The sequence below is a fragment of the Sphaeramia orbicularis genome, chromosome 11, assembly GCF_902148855.1.
Source record: "Sphaeramia orbicularis chromosome 11, fSphaOr1.1, whole genome shotgun sequence".
NCBI lineage: Eukaryota > Metazoa > Chordata > Actinopteri > Kurtiformes > Apogonidae > Sphaeramia > Sphaeramia orbicularis.
This window is the reverse complement of record NC_043967.1, coordinates 43852379-43865276: the sequence shown is the minus strand read 5'-3', so window position 1 is coordinate 43865276 and position 12898 is coordinate 43852379. Positions and strand designations below refer to the sequence as shown.

Here is a 12898-nt window from a genome sequence, read left to right as displayed (position 1 = left end):
CTGCTTTTGGAGGAGGCCAATGGTTATAAATAGTGTCACACTGTGTACAAGCGTCTAGCTCAATTCAGGTTGGGCTAAAAAACACAACTGAAAACGTGGATTGTTCCCGTTTGCATTTCAAGCTCGCCTGTGCTGCAGCTTCAATTTGCACATGTACCTGCTGAATGGATGCAGCAAAAACGCATTTGCATTTTCAAGGTTTCCAGTGGCCCTTTGCCAGTAGTTGCAACCTGACAGTAGGAGAAAATACACATACATACACACCGGCGGCAACTAACGATTATGGTCATCACTGATCAACCTGCTAGTTATATCGACTGAGCAACTGTTCATTTAAAGATTACAATGCCAGAATTGAAGTGCTTCTTTTGATGAGTAATTTGTTTAAAAAAAAGGGTCATAAGAGGTTAAAACTGGTAAAATATAAATCATTTTAACAATCACTTCATAAGAATTTGAGATTAATTATATCTTCCTGCTCAAAATTAATCTCCAAAGCTTCAAAATTGAACCAGTTCATCATTTCAGTAATTCATCACACAAAAACCCTGACTGGGCGGAACAGATGGTCACCCACCTTGAGTCTGGGGCTGTCTGAGGTTTCTTCCCATCAAAGGGAAATTTTTCCTCCCTTGTGTTACCAAATGCTTGTGCAAAGGATGTTAGACTTCTCTCTACACTGTTACAGATTTGGTATCACATAAATAAAACTGAATTGGGAAAGAAGGGTATTTATTCGTCTCTATTTGTAAGATGTTTTGTATGACTAGATTGTTACAAAGGAGTAAATTAATGGATTGGAAACTAGAGATAATGTCAGTAAGACATCACTTTCAAAGTGGGCTGTCTTATTTTTGAAGATAGATAACGGCTCAAAAAATAATAAAATATATACAGATCTTTACTGATAAAATAGTGTGAGACTGATCTTCAGTGATCCAGATTTCTCTGTTTATTTATTTAGGGGTAGGAGAACATTTGTCTATTAATGATCTATCAGTTTTTCCAGCCCTAATCTGTCATTATCATTTCACCCATTAAAATCTAATGTTGGTCAGCATCTAGTTGAAACAGTAATCTTAGTGAAAAATAAAGTTAAAAAAATAAAATAAAATGCTAGCCTCAGCCACTGAACAGAGGAAGAAAATGACAACATCATCATCACTATTAAAACATCAGGGGACCAAAAGATCAATACTTCATGCTGTAAAACAATACATTAAAAAAGCACCCCTACAATAGCAAAACGGGAGTATGAAACAATGCACTGTGGTATTGGTTTCCACAGAATTTGATAACAAATCAAGTAAATCTAATTAACAGGGAGAATGTTTTGATAAAAATGTCAATTATACAAGTATAATATATTCATTTACTGACACGAGGCCCCACCCTTGAAACACACTATTACAGAACACTCTATAAATGAACTAATAACATGTAAAAGGTTAATTTAATGATTTTTAATAATATCATTTGGTGTCAATAAACAAATTATTTTAACTTGATCTTGAGGACAAAACAAATCCTGGGGATCAAACTTTTAGGTGACCAAAATCAACAGACAGACACAAAAAGGCAAATATAGCAGCCAAGTTAAGTTACATCACGAGTGTCCGTCCTGCGTGACTCCACTCAGATCTAACACTAAACCAAAGGCGTGATGCAGGCTGAAGCAGATATACCAGCTCAATGGCCACGGATGGCTGGCAAACAACTGGATAATATGCGGCACTGAGTGACAGGCATCCTCCTCCCTCCTCTTCCTCCTGCCGTACACCCGCAGCTAACCTCGCTCCCCCTCCTGCTGACAGAGGTGAACAGCTCGGCTTGCTAACTGCTGTACAAACCAACAGCTGCTTAAAGAGCCAGCTGAGAACAGAGGGTTGATATCAGCCGATTAAATGACATATCGGCGGGTAAAGCAAAGCAAGAGGGCGGAGGTGGTGTCGAAGATGAGGAAGACAATGAATGGTTTGAGCTTAGCAAGCACCACCATCATCCTCCTCATCAGGGCTAGTGATGGTATTCAGCAGCGCGGATCCTCTACTGCTTCTTAATAGATTCCCACCGCACTAACACCCGGTTTAATCCCGGTTTAGCGCAGAAATCTACACAATAACCGTGCTAGATAAGCACCGCTGCTGCTGCTGTTGCTAGCTAACGTCGCATACACAGATTAACGGTCATTGTTTCTGCCGGTGTCTCCCTGTCTCTGTCCGCTTTAGGCTAACGCTAGCAGGCAAATACACGCACCAAACCCGAGGTGTTTCGTTAGCTGACTCCCTTAACACTTAAAGCCTACCATGCACTTCCTTTGAACCGGTGTAAAATGGTAAAAATCCCACCTGCGGCCCACTAACTAACACAAATTCATACACTCACCGTTAGCTGCCCCAGTTCACGACGGAACGGAACTTCCGCTATACCGTCCGTACAAATGCAGGGGGTGTGGCCTAGTGACTATGACGCCACAACATAACCACGCCCCGTTATGATATGGATAATTTCTTCTTAATTGCTATTCTCAGTTCAACTGGACTGGTGTAGCTCTTTTGAAAAGGGCTAATAGAGCTTTTAAAAAGAGCTAAACCAGTCGATTTGAGCTGAGAATAACAACCAACAAGAACGATGACCTGAGCAAATGGTAACCTACACAAACATATGGATATTTTGCCATTTTTATATATTAAAAAAATAGATATAACTGAGAAAATCAAGAGCGGCAGTGAAAGTACTAATAAAATATTCCAACACAAGTACAAGTATTGTATTCTAAAAACCTCACTAAAGTTAAAATATCTATTAAATATCATTAGTCCAATAGTATTGTACTTAGTTTGTAATGTAAAAATAGTCATTGTGATATTAAAAGCAAACAATTGGGAAAACAGCAGCAATGCTGGAGAGGATGTGGTCACATGAATGCCAGCCACTCGCATATCTTTTGGACGTGTAAAAATGCAAATGTTTTGGAACCATGTTGTTCAGACAATGGAGAACATTTTAAATTATAAAATTCCAATGGACTCCCAGACTATCTACCTTGGTCTAATACCTGATGACATAATTAAAAGAGACACTTATTTAAAATTTTAATTCTTGCCTACAAAAAGGTAGTCACATGGAACTGGTTAAAAAGTGACCCTCTTCGACCACAACAATGGCTGGACATTATAGAGGAAATATATACCATGGAAAAATTAACATTTCAACTGAGGATTAAGATGGGAACTTTTAAGCGAAGATGGGAGAAATGGATCATATTCAAGGACACTAAGTATTGATATCAGATCAAGTACGGAAAAGCAGTCAAATGTATAAGGAACAACATCCCCCTTTGTTGTATTGTGTTGCCCTTTTTTTGTTGTTGTTACTGCACTGTAAAAGTGATTTAAAACACTAAAATAAAGAGTAAAAAAAAAAAAAGTCATTGTGTAGTAAACGGTGCCTGTAAGTGTATTACTATTATTTATGATATTTTTATAGTACTGCTGCATGAATGTATCTGTTGCATTTTACTACTGTTGAAGATTTAACTTTTACAGTTAGTAATTTGATAGATCTGCACCAATGCATCATATGTTTGCAGCGTCACTGTCCTATGAGATATATGTACCAAAGACCTGTTTTCATTCAAGGAGGCTAAAATTGTGTATTTAACATAAGGGTGAGAACTCAATTCATGAAGAAAACCTTCATCCTTAGCTTATTACATTTGAAGATTCATGGTTTTCACTGCACAGGAAAGGGACGGAATATTATAAGAAGTAATGGAAACTATCACATTTTAGTGTGGAAAGTACAATATTTGCCCCTGAGATGTACGGGAAAAGAAATGCAAAGTTATACAAAATACTCAGTTAAAGCATAAGTGCCTTAAATTTGTACTTCATCATAGTACATGAATCAAACCTCATCATAACACTTACCTGCCTCAGATATATTTGTAAAAAAAAAACAAAAAAACATGTAGCTTGTTTTTTTTTTCTTTTGTTGATAAAATGCTGGTTGGCAATATTGAAAATAATTATTCAGCTGCATGCTATATTATTATATTCATATGCATATTGCTTACATTTATTTCTATATTAATCCATGTTCTTTAAGGATTATGTTTCTGCAAAAAATCATTTTAATTCAAAATTTAATTGTTGGCAGTATTTAGGGGCTTAAAAAACTGTTTTTAAATACTAGTCTTATAATTTTTCACTCCTTTTAATACAATACTGTAATGTTTTCCTTTTTGCACATTAATGACGGAAAATACTTTATTTTTCACAGAATACATCCATCCCTTAACAAGCACAAAGAAGTGGTAGGTTTTAAGAAAACGTGTGAGATATTGGATTTGATTTCATTTTTCTGTTTATATGCTCTTTTGTTCCATTGTCCACGTGTGATTACAGAACAGCTATGTGTATGGAAATACATAAAAATGTAATTTCACTATTTCACTTACTCACAAATAAAATCTGATTATGAATCCAAAGAGAAACATGATAACTGGATGCTTAAATTCACTCAGTGAGTCATTTTCAACTCGGTGTTTTATTACAGAGTAGGTGCCACTTTACTGAAGTAGTGGATATGTTTGGACATGAATCAGATTATACACATTAATCTGACAACAGCACACTTTATCCGAGCGCCCGGTGTTTCATGCATTTATTAAGCGTTTTGCCAGCATCTTCCAAGCCTTCAGGGTTTATTGCCAAAGAAACAAGGCGACAGCGTTGCATGTCCACACAGATCTGAAGCCCTCTGCTCTTCAGATTTCAGTGCTCAGTTCCAGTGGAGCTCGACCAACCTGCCCATACGCAGCGTTGAACACATCCTTGACTCTTTGACCCGTGTCAGTGGCAGTCAGGGGATGCCACAAAAGCCTCTCCTCATCCTACTCCTCTTCCTCCTCCTTCTTCTTCAGTCTCTGTGGAGCTTTCAGGAAATGAAGTTGGTTTGTGGGATGATGCTCTCCACCTTGTGATCTGCAGGGTTCGCTGCTGCCTCATAGTTACAGATCGTCACTTCATGTCTGTGAGCCTTAAAAGACATAAAGAAAAGGCAGGTTGGATGGGAAAAAGTCTATACCCATGACTTAGAGTAAAAGTCTTAGACTAATATTAGGTTTGCTGGATTAGTAAAGCTCTAATGACCTCATGCATTTCTTAGTCTCTGAATTAAGATCCAATCTGGATATATGTGAAGCATGTACAGCAGTAAAAACAAAAGTTTCAGGGTAAAAACAGCTTCTATAAACCAAAGTGGTTGTATTTAGAAAAATCTGTATAAATATTCTCAATACAGTACAACCGATTAAGCCCTGGACTTTTTGTTTCTAGGCGGAATAATTTCAATTTAACACAAAACAATGGATTAGTTGATAGCAGAAGATTCACTAATATAAAACCAAGTTATAAAACAGCAAAGTTAGAACAAAATTCATAATCATCACTTCATGATGTGACCTTTATTTTTGCTCTTCTTTGTCTCATTCAGCGAGTTTTAGCAGTACACAAATAATGCTTGCACTGTTGGATCTGTTTAGGGTTAGCTTAGCACTGCAAAGTTTGTTGCATTGGTTTGTTTTGTTGAATAATTCATGACATGCTGGTCTCAGACTGCTGGCTTGGTTTAGATATTTGCCCATTTAAGTGCGTGTCTGGATAGTGTTCTGTTTTCTGAAAACTGGTTTTGTTGAGCTTTTAGCTGATGTTCTTGTGATTACGTGGATGAATAGCATGTGTATAGTGGTACAAGCGTCACACAGCATTACCATGGCAACAGACACAAAAGCCGGGTGTAAGAGGCTACCCAGACATTGATTTTTAGGCAGGATTTTGCGAGGTGGTAAAACCAGTACAAAAACTCAAACTGACCCTTACGGAGCCTCATATGTCTTGTGATTCTCCTTCAGACAGATGTCCCTGAACTAATCCTGTCTCACATCCACATCTGGACATTCAGACATAGCTCATTTCACTCACAGCCTTGATGGTAAAGCTAACTCTGGGTGATCTTACGTCACTGGGAGACTAGTTTTAATTCAGACTCACCTCTGAATATTCCCCTCTCAGACCAATGTAGTAAACACGAGTGCTTTCTGCTCCGAAGTTCTTTGAGATGTGAATGGAGAGGTGCTCAACATTTGAGAAACGGGCGATCCTGGAGGTTAAGACATGAGACATGGTTCAGTTCAGTTTTAATCACATGCCACAGAAAACGTCTGCACATTGTACTGCATTTTATTCACCTTGACCTGAAAGCTGCAGCCACATAAACTTAAACCTGGCTTCTTCTAGTTCAGGGGCCACATACAGCCCAATATGGTCTCAAGTGGGCCGGACCAGTATAATAATAATAATAATAATAATAATAATAATAATAATAATAATAATAATAATAATAATAATAATAATAATTATAATAATAATAATAATAATAAAGTCAACTCCAAACTTTTCTCTATGTATTAGAGAGAAAAAAGTCAAAGTTTACATGAAATGTAATGTTATAAACTATCCTTTAAAAAAGTTGAATAACATGAACCTGATTTTTTAAAAGATAAATGAGTGCAATTTAACAATATTATGCCTCATCATAGCATTTAAACATGTGGATTACTCACAGATCACAACGGATCTACAAAGGCACAAAACATTTAGTAACAGGCAGAATATTGTTAAAATTGCACTTATTTATCTTAAGACATTTTAGATTGTTCATAATTCATGGTGCTTGCTCTTTATCCAAATAAAAATTCAAGACTTTTTCAAAACTGCTATTTTTTCCCCCCTCAAGAACTTGACTTTATGTACTTTAATACTTCTGTGCCTATTTTTTTGGTTAAGATTGTACCTGCTGCGTGTGGTAGAAAAGTTCATTTTAATAAATGTATGAATGAATGCATAATTTGCAGTAAATTATGTTTTATTGACAAATGTTTTCAAAACATTAAAAAAAAAAAAATCACAAAAGTGCATGAATATCACACAAACAAATTTCACTAGAATCATTCCAGTACTGACCGGTCAGTGAAATCATATCTAGTTTTTTTATATGTTTTCCTCATGTATTTTTTATCTTACAAGATTCTGTGCCTTTGAGCATACTCTAAAATTCAACTATGAAAGAAACTTTTTCCATACTTTCTTAAGACTTGCACACAAAATTCCAGACCTTTCAAGGTCTGGAAAACAGCATTTCAAAATTCCATATTTTTTAAGACTTTCAAGACCTGCACAAGCACCCTGACAACTGTTCAGGTTATTCACATTTTTTGCAAAAGGATAGTTTGTAAATATAAAAATTTTCATGTAATTTCACTTTTTTACCCTAAAACAAAGAGAATAATATGGAGTTGTCATTACTTACAGGGTATTATAATAGCATTGTACCGGTCTGACCACCTGGAGATTGAATTGGTCTGTATTTGGCCCTTGAACTGAATGACTTTGACACCCCTGACTGTTAATATCTCAGTGTTTGACACCCCTGCTCCGGTTTATAGATGATGAGGACAAAGAAACTAATGAAGTCACGTTGATATGAAGTCGAGAGCAGCAACAAAGGATCACTTGTATTGATTATGTAATGCACTTTGTGAGTGCGATGAGGGACACAGGGATGTTCTATGTATTGTATTCCTGTGGGTGTGGTCTGCAGCTTTCAGCAGCGGCAGCAGAAATGCAGCCACTGTATCCTCTTACTTTGTCGGATACTCCAGTTCAGCTCTGGGGTCTCGGTTCAGTCTGAAGGCTTGATCGGGTTCTCTGCCTGTGTCGTCGAAGGACATGTGGGGAATGTTTTTGTACCTGGAATGAAAACATGATACTGATATCAGCACTAATGACAGAGGGCACGAGGGCAGTTTAGAAGCACTAACAATCACAAAACACTGAGGGATAAAAGACTGTGCCGGTTCACTGCATGTCATTCCTGTATAATTAATGTTCTTTTCACTATTATCTGTTTGTTATATGTGACCTGGAGCCTTTCAGTTGAATCAAAGACCATTATCAAATTAAAAGTAAAGAATCTGGTTTTATTTTTATTTTATTTTCGTGAACATTTCTTCCAATAAGCAAAATCAGGAACTACAGGGGCTTATTTCAATGTTACTGTGATCACAGAATGCGTTTTATTGATGTTTTGACAGTTCTGATTCTAGATTTGTGAAATGTTCAGCTGTTGGTGTTGATCAATTTGCAAAGAGTGTAAATCTACAAGTACCCGAGACTTGGATCATGCTTGTTGTCATTAAGAATAAGCGCTAAATTACAGGTTCAGGGACCACAGGTGTGTTTTTGTCTTGATATGACTTGGTTTATCCTCATGTTGTCTTTGGCTCATATTGTATTCTGCATCTTTGTGAGCCTTCTCTGTCATTACAGTCTTTTTACTTTTTTTCTTTTTAAGTAATTTGTGTCTTGTAGCAGCTTTTATTCTGGTTTAATCTTGTGACAGTTTTTTTTTTATTTTTTCTGTCCTCTTGCATGTCTTATTGCATTTTTGTTTTGTTACTTTCTTTTTTAAGCCATTTCTATTTCGTTGCATCTTTTCTTGCATTTTCATTTTGTTGCACTTTTTGTAGTTTCTGTATTTTTGTATCTTTATTTACATTTTTGCCTTGTTACTTTGACATTTCTGTCTTGTTGCATTTTTTTTGCTTTTGTCTTTTACATTTTTCTGTTTTGTTTCCATCTTGTTGCATCTTTTCTTTCCCTTTCACTTTGTTCATTTTTTAAAATCATCTCTATCTCATTCTTTTACAGCATTTCTGTTTTTTTGCATCTTTTGACAGCAGTTTAAAACCACAAACAACTTTTACTCAGGACCAACAGTTTGCCTTTAATCTGTGATGAAACATTGATGAAAGACAATGTTTCTCATCTATATTATAAAAGCCAAGTGGCCTCTGTGCATGTATGTGTGTCTGGGGATTCACACAAAATCCGGAAAAAGCCAACTGCTGCAGTTTTTCATACTTATGCATTTTTGGTCTAGGAACAGACTAATGAAAACAGCAAACAGCGCGTTGATAGGACCAATATTTTGGGAGATATTAGTAATTTTGGAATACAATAACCTTACAATCACGTTGCTATACCCAGAACACTTTGGCAGTGACTGACGGACAAGTGCGGTACAGCATGCATGAATACACAAAAGGCATAAAAACTACGACATTTAGAACCTGTCAATCCACACGGGTCAACACTCTAGAGAGAAAATATTAGGCCATATTACCCATTTCTCTGATGAAAAGCTCCCATTACAATTTGCTTTAAATCGGTCTCTACTGCAGTTAAAAGCAATGTTTTACAACAGGTGTTTGTAAACCTTGTAAAAAAAAAAAAACCCTAGACACTCACAGTCGTATCTCAGCTGGATGAGACTCGTCATCCTCTCCAGATATGATGATTCCTTTTAGCTTCACATTGCCTGTAAAACTGAAAGAAAACAAGGAAACACAACTCCCTCGTTACAATATTTAACAAAACAGGTTGAAACACAATGAAAAAACACAGCAGCGGTGAAACACAAGATGGATGTTGCGTTAGTGATGAATAGTGAGCTGTGAAAAAGCAAAAATGAAAGAAAAGCCAGAACAGCTTTGTTTTGTTTGTAAAATGAGAATGTGAGTCAGGTGACGTTCATGTTACTCTCCAAAACCTTTAGATCAGACCTCTAAACCTGTTGGTTATGATTTACATAAGCATTTCCCCAAAGTATTCAGTGTGTCTGCAGGAGAAAAATTAAACCTAATGATAATGATGATGATAATTTTCCGACTTACGGCACATTGAACAGCAGCTCTTCATCAGCGTCGCTCTCCACAAACTACAAAAACAAAGACAGAACAAGAAAACACCAACCTGATTAAAACAATTTCAACATTCTTGGTTTGTGCACAGTTCAGAAACTTTAAACCTGAGCAAGGAGAATGGGTTATCGCATAATATTATCCTTTATCATCTTTTAATTCTTATTTATATTAGTGCAATTACAAACCAATAAAAACATTTGCACAAGCTTCTCCAAAAACTCCAAAACAGATGAAAGTAGCATTGGCAGGACATTTTACATTTCAACACTCTGACAATCAGGCTGATCTGAGGTCCCACATGATGAGAGACCAGAAAGCATTTAGATTCTTACATTGTTATGGGTTGTTGTTAATTTGTTGCTTTAGTGGTTATGTTTTAATAATTTAATCCTTTATTTCTTCATTTTGTTAATTCACTGCCTATGTTTAGTTAATTTTTGTTGTTTTAGTGCTCATATTATGGTCATTTGGGTGATTAAGGGTTAGGGTTAGGGTTAGGGTTAGAGTTAGGGACTAGGACAATTTCCCAGGAGTTTTAATGCATCATGATTAGAATGACAGATGGACACATTTTAGCTGAATTTCTATCTGATTTCTTTGTTATACTGCATCAAATTTTAAGACTTCTTCTCAGCATTGCAGTATTTTTTTCCTGATTAAATAAAGGTTAATAAATAAAATAAATAAGTTTGACCCCCTTAACTGTTAATATCTTTAGTGTAATTTTTGCATTTCCCAAATTCATCCAACAGGACGGATTAGACTGTTAAAAAAAGGGAATAAAATGAACAACCGCAAACAAACCTGAAATGTCCTAAGAAAAATATGTGCAGGTTTAAAGAATATTATGCCTCAGCTTATTATTTACACATGTACATTACAACTTACAGATCATAGCGGCTCTACAAACACACAAAACATTTAGCAACAGGCAGAATATTGTTAAAATTGCACTTATTTTTCTAAATATATTCATATCTGTTCAGGCTATTTTGGTTTCATTTTTGTGAAAGGGTAGTTTGAAAATGTAAACATCTTCTTATAATTTTACTTTTTTTTTTTTAAACATGAAAACAGAAAATTAGGAGTTGTCATTATTTATAGGTTATTATGATAATATTTTACTGGTCCGATCCACTTGAGATGGAAATGGTCTGTATGTGAACCCTGAAATAAAATATTTTTGACACTCATGACTGTTAATATCTCAGTGTAACTTTTGCATTTCACAAATTCATCCCACGGCCAGTTTTGGCCCGTGGGCCATATGTTTGACACACTCTGTTTTAGGGTATGCAGCTTTTAAATGTTGGGGAACAAAGTGATATTTTTTCATGGGGCCTCAAATTTGTGGCCCCCCTGTATGCCCCCCTGGCATATGTCAAATATCACTAATTGATGCCTTTGTGATGATTTAGACCTGTTTTAAGTAAATTAAAAAATTGGACCATTGGACCAAAGTCTGATTTTTTCCAGATCACCCTTATGTACGCCCATGGGGGGGGGGGGGGGGGGGGTAATGTGGTGACCCCCCCCCCCCCCCTTGAAAACGGTTTTAAACAGTCCTAAACACTTCACATATTACTAATTGATGCCTTTGGGATGATTTTGAACTGTTTTTAGGTAAACAAAAAAAATTTGACAAAAATCTTTTTGTGGGGGGGACCAAACGCGGATGACCCCCCCTCGCAACAGTTTTAGCAGTCCTAAATACCTCATATGAACCTAATTGATGCCTTGGGATGATTTAGACCTGTTTTACGTAAATGTAAAAAAGTGGACCAAAGTCTTATTTTTTCCGGACCCCCCATGTACGCCCATTGTATGCATGTGTGTGGGAGTGTCCCTCAAAAACGGTTTTAATCAGTTGTAAATACCTCACATACCACAAATTGATGCCTTTGGAATGATTTAGAACTGGTTTTAGGTAAATAAAAAAAAACTGACCAAAATGTGTTATTTTGGGAGGGGACCACACCTTATGTTTGACCATGGAAGGGTCGCTGATGACCCCCCTCAAAACAGTTTTAAGCAGTCCTAAATACCTCACATAAACGTAAGTGATGCCTTGGGATGATTTAGACCTGTTTTAAGAAAATTAAAAGATTGGACCAAAGTCTAATTTTTTCCGGACCACATACCCCCCCCCCCCCCAGTGTACGCCCATTGGGGGGGGGGGGGGGTCCCCTCAAAAACGGTTTTAAACAGTCCTAAATACCTCACATAAACCTAACTGATGCTTTTAGAATGATTTAGAACTGTTTTTGAGTAAATTTAAAAAAAACTAGACCAAAATGTGTTTTTTTCCGGACCACATACCCCCCCCCCCACACACACACACACACACACACACACATGTCTGACCATGGGGGGGCTCCGCTGATGACCCCTTTCAAAAACTGTGTAAAACAGCCCTGTATACCTCACAGATCACTAACTGATGCTTTTGGAACGATTTAGAACTGTTTTAAAGTAAACAGAAAAATTGGACCAAAATCTCTCTTTTTTTGGACCCCCCCCCCCCCCCCCCCCCTATGTTTGACCAGGGTAGGGTCGCTGATGACCCCCCTCAAAGCCGCTTTTAACAGTCCTAAATGTTCCTCTTTGTTGCAGACCCCCTCAGAGTGGACACTGGTTCTTGGGGGTCTCTACTTTCTAACACCAGTGACCCAGCTCCACGGTGAGGCTCCCAGTCCCCACGCAGCCTGAAGCCCCCACGGACCTAGCTTCCTCCCCCTCCCCGGACCCCCGTTACCTTTTCCCGGTCGGTCCTCTGGTCCCAGGGCTTGAAGACCAGCCTCCCGTCCCCGTCCCGGCTCTCGTTCAGACACTGGAGCTTGTCCAGGTCGATCCGCCGGTACAGTCCGTACTCCAGGCCCCTCTCTGCGGGCTCGTGTTCCCCCTCGCACCCGCAGCCGTGTCCATGGCCGTGGCCGTGTCCGGACATCGTGGGGTTATAAATGCAGCTTTCCTCCTCAGACCGCAGGTACAGATGCAGGTGGAGGACGGCAGTGGTCTGGGTTGTGTTTATGAAGTGAAATGAGATCAGCAAGTTTCACTTCACACAGA

General features: G+C 37.7%; 2 protein-coding genes and 1 long non-coding RNA gene across 5 annotated transcripts in view; 1 reads left to right on the top strand and 2 right to left on the bottom strand.

The window, feature by feature from the left end:
- The window catches only part of LOC115428982 (uncharacterized), a 14720-nt gene extending 11709 nt beyond the window's left edge, over positions 1-3011 (top strand). Inside the window, exon 4 of the long non-coding RNA XR_003936713.1 lies at positions 2909-3011. This is a non-coding gene — a long non-coding RNA (uncharacterized LOC115428982). The remainder of the gene's footprint in view (positions 1-2908) is intronic.
- The window catches only part of lypla2 (lysophospholipase 2), a 20544-nt gene extending 15905 nt beyond the window's left edge, over positions 1-4639 (bottom strand). Inside the window, exons 1-2 of one of the 3 annotated variants that reach the window (XM_030148258.1) lie at positions 4630-4639; positions 1823-1829 (exon numbers count right to left, since the gene is read on the bottom strand). The gene's annotated coding sequence lies outside the window, so the exon portion shown is untranslated. Of the gene's footprint in view, positions 1-1822; positions 1830-2256; positions 2281-2385; positions 2474-4629 lie in introns of those variants that run through there. The other 2 variants (XM_030148257.1, XM_030148259.1) reach the window with 2 other exon arrangements.
- pithd1 (PITH (C-terminal proteasome-interacting domain of thioredoxin-like) domain containing 1) lies at positions 4520-12898 on the bottom strand. The gene is made up of 6 exons (XM_030148260.1): positions 12585-12898; positions 9800-9843; positions 9375-9452; positions 7710-7814; positions 6057-6165; positions 4520-5043 (listed from the first exon to the last, which is right to left on the bottom strand). Exons 1-6 carry the CDS (start codon positions 12774-12776, stop codon positions 4942-4944), a joined length of 630 nt encoding a protein of 209 aa, XP_030004120.1. The 5' UTR covers positions 12777-12898; the 3' UTR covers positions 4520-4941.